At 40.9% G+C, this 21,077-nt stretch overlaps 2 protein-coding genes across 3 annotated transcripts in view; both read left to right on the top strand.

Moving 5' to 3' along the window:
- The first annotated feature begins 1,956 nt into the window (after positions 1-1,956).
- On the top strand, positions 1,957-8,157 carry LOC108097590 (homeobox protein abdominal-B). Its single transcript, XM_017199990.1, has 5 exons — positions 1,957-2,759; positions 3,642-3,871; positions 4,009-4,207; positions 5,887-6,101; positions 6,165-8,157. Exons 1-5 carry the CDS (start codon positions 2,030-2,032, stop codon positions 6,354-6,356), a joined length of 1,566 nt encoding a protein of 521 aa, XP_017055479.1. The 5' UTR covers positions 1,957-2,029; the 3' UTR covers positions 6,357-8,157.
- A 2,845-nt stretch (positions 8,158-11,002) lies between these two features.
- LOC122320764 overlaps positions 11,003-21,077 on the top strand; it is a 75,070-nt gene continuing 64,995 nt past the window's right edge. The window contains exon 1 of one of the 2 annotated variants that reach the window (XM_043209189.1): positions 11,003-13,365. The gene's annotated coding sequence lies outside the window, so the exon portion shown is untranslated. The remainder of the gene's footprint in view (positions 13,366-21,077) is intronic. The other variant, XM_043209190.1, reaches the window with a different exon arrangement.

Below are 21,077 nucleotides of genomic sequence, written 5' to 3'. Positions count from 1 at the left end.
ACATACAATGTCGACGGGCTAACACGCCCCCCGCCCCCCATCCCATCGAAATCTCGGCCATAGATGGCGCTGCGGTGCGCGCGTGTTAGGTATTCAAATCAGCCCCCAAAAACGGGCAATAAGAGCGCTGGTTGAGTCAGAGAGCGTCTTTTGCGAAGAGCGGAGGCCTTCACACGTACACTGTGCGTGTGAGTTTCGCCTTCGGTGGGTGACCCTCGGTGGCGATGCTTGGAGCACCTGCTGAGCTCAGCGAATTCCAATCCCAGTTCCAGCCAAAGCGATAACATCTTTTCCTCAAGCAAACTAGCTGAAAAGGTCCAACATTTTATTCCTGAAATTCCCCCATCGAAGTTCAGAACTCTGGTGCTCTTTGGTGCCCCCACTCATTTGCTCACACGGACACGTAGAGTGTGTCTGGGATCCACACACACGCTGTATACACTGTACGTGTGCATAACGCGCCACAAGAAGAGAGCGCGCCGCCAGCAACGGGCAACGGGCAACTAGCAACCACCACCAGCAGCAGCAACAGCAACAGCAGCAACATCAACGGCACAGCAGCAACATCGGCGCATGTCCGCGCTCTCTTTCGATTCACACGTACGGGGAGACACACGCACGCACACACACACACACACAGGAGCGTACTGGCGCCGCTGCCTTTTGTTTAGCCTCTTGACTCTTAGGGCGAGACAGAGAAAGAGCGAGAGAACGCCACCGCTTCTGGTTCTGTGTTGTCGGTTGTCGGTGTGCCAGCGATATGTTGTCGCCGTGCGCTGCTGCCTGCCAGTGTAGATTTGTGCTTCGCTCTGTTCGGTTGAAAGGCGCGCGGGCGTCCAGCAGCAACAGCAACAACACCAAACGCCAACAGCAACAACAACAACACTAAGAGCCAAGACAAGCGGCCCTGCAACTTCGTCGAGGACTGGGACTTGAGCGATTTCGTACTCGGTGTCCATTCAACTGGGAGTATTCCGCTCGCACGGTTCGAAACACACAACTTGAACTGAACTTCAGCAAAAAAATAAAAATAAATTAAAACAAGCGTTTTTGGAATCGTAAAAAATTAAATCAAAAATCGAAAATCAAAATCAAAACACAATATCCCCCGGCGATGTGAGGAGAAATAATAACATTTTTGTTAACTGTTGCAAACATTGCGTTTAATTGTTTGTTTTGGTCGTAAAATCAAATTTTATGACCAGCAACATAAAAAAGGCGAACACGAGCAGCAGCAAAAAACAACAACAACTACTGCAGGCCATACAAATAATAAACTATTTATGATAATTATAAAAAAGCGAAAAAGAAAACAAAAGGCAAGCAAAAATAAAAGAAAAAGTGTAAAGAAAACTTTAGCTGACAAGAGAAAATTGGAAAATTTGGAAAATAGGAATTACCAACTGAAAACTGAAAAAGGCCAATTTGAAAATATTGCGTGCGTTTTCTGGCTACCGCGAACACCCTGTGAAACCGAAACTGATTCGATCCCTTGTGCAACAACAAAGTGACTCTCTTCGCCCGCTCTTTGCGTTGTGTGCGTGTGTGAGTAAGTCGGCGTGTGCGTGTGACCGCTGACGGGCGACTGTGTGCGTGTGCGGTACGCAAAATAAAAAGGGCAGAAAATATAAAACTGATTTGGATAATCAAAAAAAAAAAACTAAATTGGAAAAAAATAAAATTATAATAAAATATTGAACAATTAAAAATACTTCAAGTGGAGGAGTGATAAATAAAGACATCGAAAGGTCGGTGGGTCGAGGCGATCGACCCCACTGCACCGCCTTAACCCTTGCCGCCGCTGTTCGAGTGCAACGCGTCCAAGATAACCGTAAATATTCCACCCCTCCCCCAGACCCCAACCATCCCGCTGGCGTGCGCTCTCTACGACCCCCACGATGTCTCGGCAGTCGGGTCGCACGCCGCTGCCGGGGCGTGGTGGGGGCATCACACACACACCCACACCCACGTACCCACCGCCCACCCGCACCCGCATCCGCATCCCCAGGCGCATCCCTCCCTGCCCGCCATGCAGCAGCACCACCTGCAGCAGCAGCAGCAGCAACAGCAGCAGCAGCAGCAACAACAGCAGCAGCAACAGCAGCAGCAGGAGCAGCAACATCTGCAGGAGCAGCAGCATCTGCAGCAACTGCACCACCATGCGCACCACCACCTGCCTCAGCCTCTGCACACCACCAGCCATCACCACAGTGCGCATCCCCACCTGCAGCAGCAGCAGCAACAGCAGCAGCAACAACAGCAACAGCAGCAACATGCAGTGGTTGCCTCATCGCCATCATCGGTGCTCCAGCAGCAGCAACAGCAGTCGACTCCCACCACACATTCCACGCCCACGCATGCGGTCATGTACGAGGATCCTCCGCCTGTGCCAATTGTCGCCGTGCAGCAGCAACACCTCCCCGCTCCGCAGCAGCAGCAGCAGCAACAACAACAGCAGCAACACCAACAGCAGCAGCAGCAGCAGCAACAGCTGGCGACAACACCGGTGGCCGGCGCCCTCAGTCCCGCCCAAACTCCCACTGGACCCTCCGCCCAACAGCAGCAGCAGCATCTCACATCGCCCCACCACCAGCAACTGCCGCAGCAGCAACAGACCCCGAATAGTGTTGCCAGTGGCGCCTCCTCGAGTCTCCAGCAGCAGCAGCAGCAGAATGCCGCAGTTGCCTCTGGCCAGACTCAGATCGTTGCGCCGACCACGGCGAGTGTTTCTCCCTCCAGTGTTAGTTCTCAGAAGGAAGGTGAGGTCCCAGAAGCATTACAACCTAAATGGGGTTGTAAATTACTCCCAGTTCCTATTGGAGACTTAAATATTTTTTGGGGTTAGGGTGATTAGTGAGAGATATCTGTAAAGAAAATTTGTATTCTTTTGTTATTCCCATCAACGTCCTTATCGGAAGCTATAATGTACTATATACTTTATAATTTAGGACTCTTAAAAGCAAGCTAGGCAGTTGGCTTTATTTTTGTGTTGCATTTGCAATAAGTGTTCCAGTTTGTTGATTACAACACACTTGCAAAATTTGATAAGGGTCTCCTTGACCTCTCCTAGGTATCGTCACGGTTTTAATTCGTTAAAAGTAATATGCTTCAATATTTTCGTTTAATTCATAAATGCAACTGTGTCGAATATTGTGACACATAAACTCTATATTTAAAAAAATAAAAAATAGCAACTACACGACACTTTTCATAACTAAAACTAAAAAACGTTTTAAACCTTACATTTCTTTTTATTTTGATCAGTTATTTTGCCTATAAGGAGGATATCTGTAAGGATATCTTCCAGACTTTGATGAGGCTTTGATAAAAAAAATGTTCATGGGTATAATTGATTTCTGTGTTGTTTAAAAATTTTGATTTTATTTTTTAATACAAATAATTAAAAGGAGGGTTAAGCAAGTTTGTAATGATGCTGCAGTTTTATAAAATATCGAGATAACAGAACTAGTATAGGAAATCATGTGTAATAAATGCAGCGTCAAGGGAGAAACTGAAACTCTGAATAAGTAACCCGTAAAAGAGGTCTTATTAAGTAATTATAAATAGTCGTTAAAGCTAGATTTACCAGACCTTGGATAAATATTAATTCCAACCAATCCACGTGCTCCGTTTGCTTTCAGACATCAATATGTCCATCCAATTAGCGCCACTGCACATACCCGCCATCCGGCCCGGTCCGGGATTCGAGACGGACGCCTCGGCGGCGGTGAAGCGGCACACGGCCCCCTGGCCCTACAACGACGACGGGTTCAACCAGTACCACGCCTCCGCGTCACAGTACTACATGGAGCAGCGCGACCGCAAGCACGCCGCCACCATGTTCCCCTACTATCCAGACACCCAGTTTCAGGTGAGTGCCCGAGGTCGTCCCACCAAACACCACCCAACACTCCCTATCCAATACCCCCCAACCACCCCCTACAATCCCTGACTATTCCGTAAACAACTCAGTTCCAACCGAATCCTCATTTGCCACCCTATTCGCAGCAGTACTGGCCCCCCAACTACCGCGCCGACCAAACCACCTCCGCCGCCGCGGTGGCCTACATGAACGACGCGGAGCGCCACGTGAGCGCCGCTGCCCGCCAGTCCGTCGAGGGCACGTCGACGTCCAGCTACGAGCCGCCCACCTACTCCTCGCCCGGCGGCCTGCGCGGCTACCCCAGCGAGAACTACTCCAGCTCAGGTGAGTCCCCTCCACCCCCCAAAGGTCGCCGCATTTAAGCGAGACGAGCTGCGGTCACTGCGAGAAATTTGCATTGCTTTCAACAGTATCTTAAAGGTTATGCTGGAACTGGTTTTCGGAGTGCTCTCAGTTCAGTTAAATTATCTTTTATTCCGCTGTGTAGATTTTAGATTACAAATTGTATTAAATGGTTTTAAAGCCTTATTAAATATTTAAAAATTATTAATAGAAAAAATATTTTTGTTTTATATTAGTCAATTTAATTTTTAGTAAATAAATAAAATATTAAACCTTTTATTTTCAATTTTAATGAAATGTATATTTACCTTTGTGAGAACTTTCTTAAACGACATGTAAACAAATTATAAACAAATTTAATTTAAACCCCACATGAGACACTAAATTATGTAAATTTTAAAAGCTTAATATGATATGATAAAGATTATAGATTTTCTTTGTAATATTCTTCTTTGAGGACAGACATATTTATTTTTGTACTGAGAAAAATAGTTCAAGCCTTAAAAAGCACGTACCTTTTTTTGACAACTGACTTTGCCAAAATAATTTCGAAACCTATTTGTAATTTCTTCCAAGTGCACCTTACATTCTGCTGCTGTTGAGTTGCTATTTTTGTCACCGTATCGGTTGGAATAGCGAACGGCGAGTTGCGGATTGCGAAACCGGCAGGTTTGCCGTTCAATTAGCGTAGTGCAAAACAGCCCATAAATCGATTCTCGCTATTTGGCCAGCGTTACGCCTTAATGTGGGTGTGAAAGTCGTTGGAATTGCATTCTATGGGGTTGTCTGCTTATGTTCTCGTCTTATCATTAGACTGTTTCAAACCTTCAAAAGAGTTTCTGTCAACTACTCATATTTTCCTGGGGATTCCTCATGAGTAAAAATAAATATTTATCGCGGTATATATCATTAAAACAAGTGTTTCCACGACCTCACTTACAGTTTTTCATTTTTAATGAAGGTCTCAAAGTAATTTAAAACCTTTGTTAATCTGACAGCTTAAAAATATTTTTACCTTTTAATACTGAAAAGATATTATACAAATTAACATTTAATAATATTACCAAAGAGGCTGTTTAATGCGAAGGTCGTTACTAGAAATTTGCAACAAATGCATAAATATATTTTAAATGTGATTATTGAATAAAGTACAACAAAGTTCAAAAGTAGGTTTTTTCAAGAATAAAACTTAAATAGTTCAAAAAACTAAAATCTAGAGAAAAGATGCACCAAATTCCTTATATAAAAAATCTCATTCAAGAAACTTTTAATTCGTGCCAGTGATTGAACTTGCATTTAAATGCAAATAAATCCAACTTGTCACTTACTTTGTACGTAAACTTAATTGCTTCATTTGGGCGACCAATGAGCGGGAACGAATGCATTCATTAAACATTACCCACTCGGGTGTGAATATGGGCCTCATGCCAATTCAGAGTTCCGCTCCTCGTACCGCACCAATTAAGGGGCCATAAACGCCGAATTGAATAATTTTGTATTGCGCTTATTGCTAAACAATTTCCTTAATTGCTCTATAAACTTAACGATCGGATATTGCACCAAACACAACAACAAAAACAACATTAAAAAAAGACCACCCGTACTTTTTATATGCATTGAAGATGGTGTGTTTAACCCTATAATTTTGTGTATAATTTAAGGAGCCTCTGGTGGATTGTCGGTGGGAGCAGTGGGTCCTTGCACGCCAAATCCTGGACTGCACGAGTGGACCGGCCAGGTGTCCGTCCGGAAAAAGCGGAAGCCGTACTCCAAGTTCCAGACTCTGGAGCTGGAGAAGGAGTTCCTCTTCAATGCGTATGTTTCTAAGCAGAAACGCTGGGAATTGGCCAGGAATTTGCAGCTGACTGAGAGACAGGTGAGTGTTTAGTACCTATTAGAGCCAAATAAAATTTTTATTATAACTTTTTCTGATCTGTAGGTCAAGATATGGTTCCAGAATCGCCGCATGAAGAACAAGAAGAACTCGCAGCGGCAGGCCAATCAGCAGAACAACAACAACAACTCGAGCAGCAACCACAACCACTCGCAGGCGACCCAGCAGCACCACAGCAGCCACCACTTGAGCCTCGGCCTGAACATGGGTCACCATGCCACCAAGATGCACCAGTGACCCTTGGACAACAGCAGCGCGGGCGCCATGGGCTTTGCCACCTACTAGCAGTTAGCCAATCCGAGTGCGGGCCACCCGAATCCCCACTCGAATCCCCACTCGAATCCCCACTCAAATCCACACTCGAATCCACACTCGAATCATCCCCTTTCCGATCCGGATCAGCAGCACCAGATCAAGAACGAGCTGGCTTTGGACTTTCCCTGTTAGCCCAGTTAACCCAACCAGTAGAGAGACTCCAGCCAGGCCGAGTTAAGATCGGTTGAATGTACAAAAGAACCCAGAGATCTCTACGATGGGGAACCAGGAGGATGGTTTGGGGAGGAAGGAGTGATTTGCCAGGAGGAGGATGAGAAGGAGTAGGAGGATCTGCCCCAAAAAAGTGCGCAGGCGTCGCTGATGAAGGAAACGCAGTTAATTATTAAGTCAGTTCTGCGGATCGCAGAGATCCGATCCGAACAACCCAACACGATAATGCAGCTTAGTTCGGTAGTTGAATATAGATACGAGTAAGATGAACAAGCAGCAGCAGCTGCAGTTTGCAACTGTACGAAAATATATGTATGTACGTATTTCTCTCAAACAAAAACAAAAGCTACCCATTTAGCCTAGGCGAGCACTATGAATTTTCCGAACTATAAATTATGAATATGAATATACTTAAACGTCAGTGAATATAACCCCGCATAAATTATGAATACACGCGTTCGAGTAGTAGATTTTACCACATAACTATCCATGTAAGGCGAGTTAGGCAGAGCAGAGCAGAGCACATTTGTAGACCCAGCTAAATGTTCTTGAAACAAAACAAATTGTTTAACAATTTTCGGACCCCTCACAATCCCCTCGAAAGCAAAAAACAAAAAGAAGCACACACACTCCGCAGTCTAGGATAAATTTTGTCGTGTATGTTCGTCGTGTCGTGTCCTTTGATACCTTCTAAGTTCCTGTATATAAACTAAGACAGAAGCCAGCACTCGATAACTAAATTAGAGCAGATATACTATATACTGCGTACCAGCAGAGATATTCAGTATGTGTATGATATGAACTCGGATTCGATTTTAGCAAATGATTACTCGTCTCGATGAGTGTGTGCATGTTTACTCCATAGTTGAAGTCGCTTTCGAATTAAACTAACTCCAAAACCAAGAAAACAAAAACTTAACAAAACAAATGAAAACAAAACTACTCGTAAAAGCTAAAGCAACAAAAAACTAAAGAGAAGTACATTTTACTGAAGTAAGCGTGAGTGTGAGGGGAAAAGTCGAGGAGGAGGAGTAATTAGCATACCGTAACAGCTACTTACTTACTATATATAACTTACACATAGTACATATTGTAATCGTACATATGCATACATATATTTTCATGTGTATCGACGCCGCTTGATCCTGATATTAAGTCTAAGTTTAGTTGTGTTGTGTAATTATCGATTTTGTTAATGTTTTGCCCCGAGCATTATATTATTATGCCTAAAACCTATACCTACACCTAAACCTAAACCTAAACCTAAACCTAAACCTAAACCTACACCTATGCCTATCATTATATGTGTATAATTAGCCTATACATACTTGATGAAGAAATGATTTCACCCACTGCTTTATTCATGTTCTTGTATTATTATTATTTCGAGCCCTCGATAAGTTGTAGTCTAAAGTCGGTTATGTTTATGATTATGTTCGATTATAGTTTGTTTAGTGAATTTTAATCTAGCGTTAGCAATTCTCTTTTTTAAAAAGTTAATTATTGTGAATAAAATACAACAAGTTGCAGCAGTGCAAAAATATACACACAATTCAAAAGTATCCCAACTATTTCGCGGCATTATCCAATCCGCATTATATCCTTTGATTTCCTGGCTTCCTTTGATTTGTTTTTGGTTTTATCATCTATGATTTCGGTAAGTACACCCAAGAGGAGGATGTTCACACATCGCAAGCGACCTCTCGCCATCGAATTTATTCATAGACATCCAGATACTCGTACTCGTACAGAACGTAAGGCAAAATACGTATGTTCTGCACTATTCGTAAGCAGATCAGTTCGTAATCGCCACTCTCTCAGCCAAAAACAAAAAGAAAACTAAACGTTTTCTGATCATCAAACACTTTGCCAATAATTTCAAATATTTTGTGAATTTCTCTTTCTTTTTCTTGTGTTTTTTGGATTTTTTTTGCCACTGTTATTGTAATACAGCGCTTAAATAAATAAAAACTAGAATTAATAGTCTTGTTTCGGCATATGTCTTAAGATTAAATAAATTATTATGTAACTGTGTTTTCTGAACTTTTCTGGTAAATGGGTAGGTATTCAGTTTTAAAAACCTTGCAATAATTGTAGGAAGTTATGTTCCCCATTGGTTATGCTAGAAAGCATTTCTATCCATTTGATTTGGATCGTCTTTAATCGTTATCTAATAGGTAAATAGGAAGTAGGTTTGGAAAGCTTTTGTTCATTAAGATCAAGATTGATTGGTTTTCTAGATAATGAAGCTCATATATCACTTAAAACAAATCAATTCAATTTTACGGTTGGCAATGTACATTTTTACTGCGAATCTAATTGCTACGCGTTTCGACTTACGTTAATCCCGAACAAACGCAAAAGCATTGGTTAATTGAGAATGTGCAATGTACAAGTGTAATTTAAAAAAATCTAAAAAATGGAAGAAGCTGTGAATGGGCTTAAAATAGTCCTTTGCTAATCTTCGAAAATTTTAACCTATTGCATACGTGCAGCTCTTCAATTATCGATATCTAACAAATTTTTTTGTTGCCTGGGTTTATGGTAAGGGATGCCTTAAACTTCGATACTCCTGTAAAAGCTTGATTTTTATTATGAAAAGATGTATATACATATGTATATAGTAGAAAAAGCAATAAATAAGCTTATAAAAATTATTAACTAACAAGTTCCTTGTCTTTTGAACTGCAATTAGATGTAGTGATAGAAGCTGATAAGTGCTGAAGTTTGTTTAAAGTATTTCATTCTTTGATCCGCCCGAACCTATTGCGTAATGAATATTTTTCACGAAAAAATGTTTTACCAATTTTTGGAATATTCTTGTTAATGGGTTTGCGTGTTTACCTAAAAAGTATACAACTTGCATAAAATATAAGCTACCATTTTTAAAAGCAGATATTGGGGAATTGTCAGATGCCAACTTCTTCATGAAGAACTAGTCTAGTGAAAATAACTATAACATTATTCCTACATTTTAAAATTGTCCGCCACTAATGAAAAGAATTTGGAATTTAAACGAGGTTGAAAGTATTATTTTAGAACAAATAAATCATTGTCCAGATCAAATATTTGCATTGATAATTGCCTTCGCCTTGAGTCGTAAAAGTAAGCCCGGCAATCTCATGTTTGTTTAAATGGCATTCAACCCCTGCCAAGGGGTTGTAACGTTTCCAAAGCTGATAAATGCATACATATTTATACATGGATTTGTTTGTGCACATATTTATGTACCCCCTGGCGCACAGATGTATCTACCTATATAAATTTAAATAAGTTTCCATCGATGCTGAGCTTAGGGCTTCGGGGAGGAACACACGATGAAATGCACCCTGCTGGGTGGACACTTGGCATTTCCCCTCTTCGAAGTTCGCAGACTGCGAGATAAAGTGCCTCGGTTCTGTTCGGTTTCATGCGTTTTTTATGTTATGTACAAGGCGGCGCTTTCACCCATCGAACAGCTTTCGCCGGGTTGGGTTCATTTGGGTGGGAATGGGGATGGTATCGGTGGGTGGTTGCGTCCAATGAAGTAAACAACCCCCGCCAGCCAACTTCTAGTTTTCAGTGGTGCGAGAATTTTAAAATAAATCGATCAAATCGTTGCTGTATCGAAATAGTCAGACAGTGAAAATTGTAAGAAAAAGGTTTAAAGTCTTTAAAATTAGCTTAATCAATGCATATTTTTGAAATTGTTTAACTTTTGTTGGTTAATGATTTAGTAAAGTGTAAAGTGCGTCTTAACTTTTGACCGATTTTAACTAATCAATTGGTGTCAAGCAACTTATGTTAGAACCCTATGACGTGATCATTTCCAGGTAAGAAATATCAAAATATACCCTGGCTAATCTTATTCTGAAACTGTTAGATGCACCTAAATCGTTATTAAAATAAATAAAAAATTATGACTTAAAACCATATACTATATAACAATGACAATTTTTTTAACGTTAGAAATACAAATTACGTTCGTCTTTTACCTTTCAATAGTTGGTATAGTATAATTATAATATATATACTTTACGTAACGTACAGTAAAATTCATTTATTGTTTATTAAACTTATAATCATCGACTTCACCGTTTGTGCTGGCATCCAATTTATTTGTAGCCGATAATTCCACAAGGAAACTAATGTTTGTAGAGTTTATGCTATCCTAGACTACAAGATTCAGCTCATCAACACCCTACCGAGCAATTTACCACTTTTGGAAACATAATCTAAATCTTAATACTTCTATTAGTTATCCTGGGCTTTTTAAAAGTGTTTAGAAAACAAAGGATTTTTATGTTTAAAATCTTATTCGATGATATAAGTCTGGTTTAATCAATTTCTTATTGCTCAAGATGGTATGTTGTATTTGGTATTACTTTTTTATGTGGTGGAGTTATCAATAAAATACATGAGCAAAAGTGAAATTACTTGCGGTGCAAAAGAAATTTAATAATTTCTTTTGATCATGGAGACATTTGTTTTAAATGTTAAGTGTGATTCTAATTGCAGTAATTTTGTATGATCTTCTTAGTAGGTTCAAAAATAATATTCTAAATTAAAAATTGATATCTCGAAGTATTTTTTATGTTATTGGCTTAATTTAAGAAGGTATTTTTCTAGGCTGTAAAACTTTTAAAATATATAAGTTGGCTGGGAAATTTATCTTGGAACATTTGAGGGTTAAAGCACTTTTTACCCGAGGGATCCATGTCGAATTCGCGGCATATGCGGGGTAATGGTAAAAGGTTGTCGCAAAGTGCCCGAGGATGGCTGAAAATATGTACCTAATTCAATACGATTCGATCTGGTAATCAAAAGATAAGCGCGCTGATGGGCGAAAGACGGGATTCGGATTCGGATTGGGATTCGGAGGCCATTGGGGGTTGAAGAAGTCGGATGAGCAGAATGTCGAAGGAATAACAATCAAATGATTAGAACAACAACCACCGCGCTGGGAAACTGGAATTCAAAATTGACTCGTCGATGTCGTCAGCCTCGCCTTCAGTGCCTCCACTTCAGCCTCGGATTCAGAGCCAGATTCAGATTCAGGTTCAGCCGCAGTAGAGCCAAAGTCGAGTTTTCGGGTTGAGCGACGCTCCCCGGACTTGTTTCGCACATAAAGATACAAATGTATCTGCGCCAGACAGCAAATGGCGTATATAAAATGATTGGACATGAGTCGGTGCGCTGTGTATGTGCCTCGGTGTGTGTATATGTGTGTGTATATATCGGGGCTCCAGTGTATCGGGTGGTTGTTTCGGCCAAGCTGCATGGCCGCAGTGCGAGCGAGACGGGGCTACTCCGCACGAAAGAGAGGTGAGATACACGCGCGTTTTATGGCCCGCCGCCGCGTTGCCTTTTGCCTCCTCTCCTCTTGGCTTTTCATCTTTTGGCATTGGGTCTTCGCTGGGCGAGTTCTCATTCTGTTCCTCATTCTCGCTTCTCATTTCCTTGGCGTTCTCGCAAGTGTTGCCATCGGTGGCAGCGCTGCCCGGGTTTACGACCTTCTGGTTGGCGTTCTTTTCCCACTTTTTCCCTCCATTTCGAAGGGGTCTTCTCTCTGTAGTTTCTCCGTCTCCGTTTCTGTTTCTGTTTCGGTTTCTGTTTTCTGGTTTTTGGCTTTGGTTCTGCTTGGTTGCTGGGTTTTTTGTGTGCCATGCTCACCTCGCATCCTCACAGAACTCACATCCTCGACAGCATCTCGACAACCACCTCTGCTCGGCAATATATCTGTATCTATGTATCTGCGTATCTGTATCTGCGCCGGTTCGTCGACTGCGCTGCAACCGAAGCAAAGCGAACTGAACGGAGCGGAGCTCAACTGAACTGAACTGAACGGAACGGAACGTAACGAACCCAACCGCCGCCTTGTGTCAAAGTGAACAGCAAATATTATTTTTTGGACACTTTGCCATCAGGTCGCCGTCGCCGTCGCGTCGCCCGGAGCTGAATGACTCGTAGTCGTCGACGTCGTCGTCGTCGTCCTGCTCCCCGTTCGTCGGCCATTGTCCTGCGGAGCTCCTGCAGTTCCTGTCGTCGCATTCGAGGTCCGACTGTGGCTCCCGGAGCCACGGCCTTTTGTCTGCGGCGGTGCATCAATTGTGTTTAATTGAATCCGTCGAACAAAGCCTGCCTAAAAAAAACAAGGGGGATCCAAAAGAATACCAAAGTATACCCAAAAAAATATATCCAAAAAAATGGAAGAGAAACCAAAAGAAGTGGCTGTAAATCAAGAAGAGCCGGTTCGGGTTCGTTTGTTGCCAAAAAATACAAGAATTAATTATAATAATGACAAAGAAACAGGCACTTTGACCCCACGACTCCGCGTTCGCATCCGCATTCGCATTCGCATCCGCATCCGCGCGCGTTCGGTTGGCCAATTGTGAATGTGGATTACAAATTCGCGTGTGCGAGCCGAGGAAAAAATATGGAATATGGAAAAACAAAAAAGAACAAAAAACAAAGAGAAAACAAAATGAATTTGCCAGCATTTCCGCCTTGCGGTTTGGCAAACTGGAAGGGACAGTGGTGCCGCTTTTCAGACTTTCAGAGCGGGCTCCTCGAGTGCGCGGGGCGTGACTTCAATTAAAGTGATTTGTGGCCTCCGTTTCTGACATACGAGACGTAAATAGCGGCCCTGAATTATGGAGCTGCTAAAGTATGCATATTGGAACATAGTCCTCGCTCCACCTCAGCCAAACACACTCGCCAGTCACGCGTTTCCACCAGAAAGCGCCTCCAAGTTGGTTAACTGAAGGGTTCCGTACTTGAGGTAAGTACATCCGATACAATCAACGCAATAAACTAGTAGTTAACAAAGTTATTTGTCAGAGAAAAACTGGCAGTTAGCAATAAGTATTAAGTAACCTAATAGAAGGGAAATTTTATACATGATTGAATTTTAATAAATGAAAAGTAAACTTGATTTTAACTGTACAAAATCCAATAACGTCATAAGAATAATACTTTTCATAGAAGGAAAATAATGACACCACGTCCAGCAAAGAAATATTTGTTTGAATTAAAGTAATTAAAAATCATATTCTTTTGAATGGCAAGCTTTTACTATTAACAATGTTGTCTTAAATAAAATTCAGATGAAAATGTAGAATGTGTACTTTTAATTTCATTTAATTTCAGGTATTGTTACACTGTATATTTTCTTGTAAATTTTAGTAGTTGACTGAACAGAAACCAATTAAAACTCTTTCAAGCTCTAACTAAAGTTATAATAAGTTATTATAATACAATCTGCAATGTTGTCACATTATGTTTTGCATACCAATAATACAATACAGACTAATTCTTAATGATTGAGGTTTTCAATAATATATTTTCGTTCTGAAAGGCTTATTGTCTTGAAAATGTAAACTCCAAAGCACTATATTATATACCCAAATATCAAACAGGGAATTTGATACATTTTAAAACCTTAGAAATGCGGAATGTGTATTTCGCTTCCCAAGCCCAAGCTTGTTGAGAATCGAGGAATAGTTATATTACCGAGAGTTTCCGGAAGGAGAGCAGCATTCGAATGGCAGACAGGTAGAAGGAACCTCTTAAAGGGTTCTACTCCTTCCCGAAGTGATTTATTGAAGTGCGAAGAGAAACCCGCGGAGAGGCCGGGCAGAGTGACGCAAAATGCGGCCGAGATCCGCAGGATTTGGCAGGATTATGCTGATGACAATCCGGTTCGGGTCACTTCCAAAATCCCGTTCGAGTCCGAGAAATTTCTTGTCCCGGCGAAAGCGTGAAGGCGGGTCATTTATGACCACATCATAAACAGCTAACAGCAGCTCGGGCCTCAAAATATTTTGGTCAGAACAAAGGGCAGTTCGAGACCGTGGCTAATTCTCGGTTGGAGATCGAAGCAACGGGTTGGGAGAAACTAGAGCAACTCAGCTGGAGGTGGGCGATGATGTAACTGCAGCATATGGCACTTCCTGCCCGCCGAATCGAACAGCCAATGAATACATAAGGGCCATAATTGATGACGTGCGGAATGGTGTTCTGTCACAATTTAATTGCCGGGGGCAAAGCCATCCACCCACGGAAAGCGCGTGCTGAGTTCCCATCGACAAATGGCGGCGGAAATTAATGGGAATATGTTTCAGAAGAACATAAATGGAGCGACATGTGTACGATACTCATGCAGGCAATCGTGTGTCACCACCGCCTACATCCATTAAAATTCGAAGGGCTCCAGGGCATCCAGGGTTTGGTTCGGGGGTTCGGTTTTTGGGTACCATCTTATCAGTTCCGCCGAACAGGCAGGCAAACCAGGCGGCCCAAAAATAATGTAATTTATTCCGACACTTTCATAAAAAGAGACCAAAACTCTCGGCAACAAAGCAAGACATTATCGCCGCATAATTAATGCCACATGTTGCAATGCGCTGCAGCGAGACAATAAAAAGCCAGTCGCTCGGTCGCTCGGTCGCTCCTTTTGTCCCCGACTTTTGGAGTCCCAGAAGTGGAGTTGGAGGCATTGTCGCCTCACCCATGAGATATCATAAAGCCATCCCGCTTTTAATTGCCCGCCTAGAACGCCTCGGTTCGTTTCCATATTGAGCGCTCCGTCTCATTTGCATAAATTTATCGAAACGAAAATCAGCGACGGAAAAGCCTGAAAATCCTGTCCCGAATGGTTTCCTCCGTCCATCAATTTTTTCTCCGTCCGCTTTCGCCTCCATCTTCGCTGGCATTGCGCATGCGCCGCTCTGCCAACGGAGGCCATTATAAAATGGGCGGAGTCAAGAGCCGTTAGCTCACCACGGGCTCAGCGGGGTGTGGTGAGTTTCTGCAGCGACCCTTGTTGCCTGGTCGGTGTGGTGGAAGGGGTTGAGTACGCAGGAACCCCTAGATATCGAGTATCCATGACAGTTTCACACGGTTCCCAGAATTTTGTATACCCGCATGTCCTTTGAATCACAAAGGTTTTTCATTTTAAAATTTTCTTTTGTGGGGGATGTTTTTTTTATAAATATCTGAAAACATCTCTTTGTGAAACTATCTTGGTTCGATTTGTAAGATTGCAGACCTTGCTGACAACATTTTGCTGACAAGACGTTAAACAAAAATTTTTTGTTTACAGGCTAGTCTTATATAGAGGAAATTAGCTTCAATCGATTATCTTTATATAGTTTAAATAAATGCTTATTATTTAAAAACTTGAAATAGCTTAGATACACACGTTTTTTTGTGATAGAAAACGAAACCTTTCTGATTTTTTAATACATTTTCAATGTAATTTTTTGATAAGTCCATGTAGCTGATTTGGGTTATAGCAACCAGTAATTTAGTTGACAACTAAAATTCAGTTTGCCCAAATATTTTGGCAAAAATATTTTCTGTTTTGTCGTAGCTTTGTTATTCAAATTGAACCGTGATAATACAACTATAGTAGAATCCGGTAAAAGCTACTTTTAAGGGACCGACGATTTTACTTCGTTATATCACTGACCAAAAGGAGCAAAAAACATTTTTTTTGCTTTACAACTAAAACTAACAGGGAGTAGTGAGAGTGTAAGAATCTTCGTGCCAATCACTGATAAATACAGACATTTGTTGGCATTATTTCAGTGTATTTTTTTTTCGGCACGACTTAATAGTCGGTTGAATTGAGAAAAATTTCGTTCTATACGAACGGTTTGTCGTTAAAACCGGCACAATAAAAAACATACTAAGCGGAGGCACATTCATACAAGTTTGTATGGGGACCAACCAAGACATCGAGTTTTCGTCGCAAAACCCGGACGGACACTATATGCGGCGTCGTTATATCAGGATTTACTTTTTTATTTACTTTTTCGACTAACGTATAATAGCTAAAGATTGAGACGTATCCGAAGGATAGGTAATATATTTAAATTATTTAATAAAGCTACAGTGTTTCCTTTCCTTTTTTTCTAGTTAAAATTTTGTACATTTTTTTGAGACCTCGAATATTACTCCTTAAAGTGTTTAAATTTGTAGTAACATTCTACAGCAGAGCCAATAACGACAAACTTTGAAAATTGTTTAGAAAAAGACTTCTTAGTACGAACATTTATAAAAAATCGTTAGAACAAAACTTAGTTGATTTATGAGCTTCGCTTTAGCCTTTTTAACGGTTTACACTGTACTATGTAGCTTATGAGCTTAATATTTTTTTAATGCAAAACCTAAAAAAGTTTGAAATGTGCTCTTCAAATTATTAAATTAAATATATCAGTCTGAAAAAAGTTATCGAAAATTGTCTACGCGTCTTTTACGCACAAGCCGCCCCGCCAAGCGACCTCTGGTGTTGCAGTTGTTGCTTTCTAGTTCCTCACTGCCAGGGCCAGGTGGCGCTGTAAGGCGCCATTTTCTCTTCTCGCTTTCAAGGCAGAGAATCGAACTCTTCGCTCGCTCACCAACACAATGCAGCTCGCAGTTTGCCTCTGTATGAGTGAGTCTGATTTGAATGTATTTGTGCTGGTTGGCGTTGACGTCGACGCTGGATTTCTTGCCTTCTGAGCAGAAAAATTCTGCTCAAAACATTCCGAATCATTATTTGAAAATTTGAGGAAAATTCTCTCCCAAACGCAAACCAACCAGAAGTGGAAAAACGTATTCCCAGTTAGAGCCCTAATGAGCAAACCTATCCTATTTGTATCCTTCATAAATCTTCCCTTTCCAAGCCAATTAATTTATGGCACCAATGACCAACTCACATCTATTTCACAAATTAAAATTGGTTGCTATCGCTTGTTTTTCCAATTGATTTATGGCAACACATAAAACGTTGAACAGAAAAAAACTGGCAAAGGAAAAGCGAACACGTGGTATAAACTATCAAAGAGAAGAAAATTCTGACGGGGCAGAAGCATTCTAAATGCGTTATTAATTAAACAAATTGTCAGCCGTCGATGTTGGGAAGGAAACTATAATTTATATGCCAGAGACTTGGAAATATTTTCTCGAGTGAGACGTAAGACAGAGGCTCGATGGAAAAGTCAAGTAGCCAATAAATTTGAACCGCAACGGGTATGGAATTTTAAAACAAACCGAAAAGAAAACCTCAACTGATTACAAATGAAAATGCGCGGTTCAAGTGCAGCACTTGTGCAAGTAGAATTGGAATCTTTATGGATTCCCCACAAGGAATTCGAATTCAAAAATGGAAAACTGCAGCCATGATTCCCGTTTTTCGATATCCAAACTTGTTTGACAAATGGCTTCTTTCGATTGCTGATTACTCAAGTGCACTCTATTGAAAGATTATTTTCAAAGGACCCTCGTCATTGGGCATAATTCGCTTGTCAAAATAATCGAGAGGAAGTCGTAAATTCCCCGGTTAATCATATTCGAAGGGAAAGGCAAGTACTTGGATTCTTGCATCTGTAATTAAATCTTCAATCTCTTTTTGGATTGTAGTGTTTGCCACCCGCATTTCGACATTTGCATCTAAATGGTTCCTTCTTTTCAATATGGTAAAACCAGGTGTCACGGCTTTACGCTCTCTATCTGAACTTCTCGCACGGTCTTCATTAATGAAGACACTTAATTAAGAATTCATAAAAGCCGAAACAAAAGCTTTATTTGGCACAGTGGAAGAGGGCAGAGAAAGGCCAGCTTTTGTTCTATTCATAACAGCTCATTTGTATTGTTTAAATTCGGCTTACAGTTGTTATTGATTTCTTAAGGTGTGTGCGGATCTATAAAAACTGTGACAATCCAGGAAATGATTTTAATAAATTTCAGAGTGCATATAAACTGCCTTAAGAGCTGTAACTTACATAAATAAAAAACCCTGAAGGATATTGAAACGTGCTTTTTAGTAAACATCCCTAGTAAATCTCGTTTGGTAAACAGCATATTGAACCATGTAAATTGAGGACCACCAGGGGCGATATTTGCTGAGACAAATTTTTGATTTGGTCCACAGTGCTGTGGACTTGTTTTCTTGTTCAGCGCCAATGAAAAACTTGTTTGAGCCATAAATTCGCGTTGATTTACGCATTTTATCATCGCGGGTTGAATGGCAGCAGAATGATATTATTTTTTTTGTTTTTGTTTTTGTTTTTACAAATTATTGGAATCGAGGAATGGCGGCGTGTTGCTCCATTTGCAATCCGATCCGCTGGCTCCACGTTTCCCGCTTTAGCCGCTGGCAATCAAGTTTTATCGGCTGCTCCCGATGATTATGGGTCCTTGGGAATGGACCCATCCTCTTCTTCTTCTACTTCTTCTTCTTCCGCTGGCAAATCTGTGAGTCGCATTATGCGACTGCTGACCTGAAACCCATTAAGTGCCCCACATCAGAAGGCGACCATTATTAGAGTGCTTTCAACCTAATAACACCAATAAAAGCAGTGCCAAACAACACGACCCCCCGTTCGTCGATCTTGAACCCCCTTTCCCCTCCCCTCTCCCCCTTCTCACTCCCTCTTCCCCCTTACAAAAACAAGTGGAGCGCATGAGACACTGGAAACGACTTTTTGTGCAAAATTATATGCCAGCACTGACTGGCGCCCGACGAATATGATTTTATTGTTGGCGTACTCGCTCGACGGGCGGCCATTGCCACCGCCACCGCCACTGCCACCGCCATTGCCATTGCCACGCCCCATTCCACTTCATTACAATTCATTTTGCAAATGTAAAAAGCGCAAAAGAAAACACTAGAATCAGAGGAGGGGAAAGGAAACCATCCTCGAAATGGTTCTGAAGATGCAGAGAGAAAAAACCTCGTCAGTATTATTACTTATTCTATAAACAAAAACATAATGTGGAGATTATCATAATATTCACATTATATTAATTATAATTCTGACTTAGGCGCTGTTTATGAAGTGGTTATTGTTGAACAAAAGTTTTAGAATGCGGACAAAGTTGTTTAATTTAAACAAAATTCAAGCACTAAATTTATTTATTTATTTATGTGGTAAAAAGTGTTTTGATTATTTTATGTATTTTTTTTTTCATTACTGAGAGTCACTTTCTGAAGTCAGTGTCATATTAATTTCTGAGTTTCTACAGCAAAGAAAGTACAAGAAAGCTATATGTATTTCATTAATAAAATTGTAATGCCAGGAGAATATATGTTACAACTATACTCATTTCAAAACTTCTAAGCAGAAGAATATAGTTTAGCCCCAAAAAATTTGGTAATTTTTTTCGTGGATTGTAGTAGTAGTAGTACGGATCATATAGAGCACTGATTTTTCTCCCTGTTTTTGGGGCATGGCTCAAGTGGAGCTGGATGTGGCGCCGCGCCCACTTAGTAACAAGCCTCTTTGGACGAATAGTGCGCCTTGAATTGCCCCCGACCGCCGGCCGAAGTAAGGCAAATGGCATGAAATGGCCTTTTTCCATTATCCAAATGGAAAACTTACACAAACAGCCAAGAAAATGGTGTCTGTCGAGCGGCGAAAGGAAAGTCAAAAGCAAAACTACTCGTGCGCGTCATTTCCATTGCTTTATCAGGCTGAAATTTCGCACAAACGCAAAAAAGAAAACAATCCACCGAATAGAGAGCAGGGAAAACACATATCGGGCCGCAGTAAAAGCCAACGAACGAGTCCCTCGGCCACAATCCACTTTCCATTTATGCCTCCGCAAGTAAATTGCTCCAATTAGGGAATGCTTCCTTTTGTCTTTCTGTAAGTTATTAATTAGGAATAGTGCAGGTCGCGGCTTGAATAATAACAAAGGGTTTTGGTTATTAACAATAATACTAAGTGCTTGTATTTACAAGAATTCTTTGTTTCATTAAATTAGAAGGTTTAACACTTTTATTTTACCAAAATGTACAAAATTCCAGTTGAAATGCTTGAGCAAAAATATGTTATTTTTTCATATTATTTTTATAATTTTTCAAACAAAGGAAATTGAATAGAAAAATGAAATAATATATATAACTTTTTGAACTGTACGATTTTAAAGGAATCGTACTACGTTGTAATAGTTTTCACTAGCAGAAAAATGTTTTAAGTTTATCAACATAATTATAACATGAAGATTCTTAATAAGAGTAATTATTCAGCTTTGTACATAAATCTTTACGATTTTTTTCTGAGTTTCTCAGAATTTTTGCGCCACTTGCTAACCTTCTAAGCAATTAGCTAACCGTTTGCTGAGTCAAATCACAGAATCGCTGACCCAATTAAGGCAAGGGCAAAGAATGAAATAAAGAGTGCTCGGCAAACACAAGCAGAGCAGAAGGCTTAAAAGGAAAACGCACCATTAAAAAGGCGACAACAATAAAAAGGCAAATAAACGGGTGAAATGAAAGGAAAAGAAAAGAAAGCGAGTGTGTCTCGAAATGGCTGAGAAGGAAGTCCCCTCCCCGCCGCCGGCCTACTGGCTCAAGGTCGCCTGGACAATAATGATGATTTAATGGCCTCATAAATAAATTTATGGCTTCAAACACAAACCGGGCAAGAGACGAACCAAACAGTCGTCGGTGATCAGCGATCGCAGTGGCAAAAACTGGGATCCGCCGAAGAATAAATCGTAGAT

This window comes from Drosophila ficusphila, unplaced genomic scaffold (genome assembly GCF_018152265.1).
Source record: "Drosophila ficusphila isolate 14025-0441.05 unplaced genomic scaffold, ASM1815226v1 contig_791, whole genome shotgun sequence".
Lineage (NCBI taxonomy): Eukaryota > Metazoa > Arthropoda > Insecta > Diptera > Drosophilidae > Drosophila > Drosophila ficusphila.
Note: the sequence above shows the minus strand (reverse complement) of the source record. Positions and strands in the feature narration are given on the sequence as shown.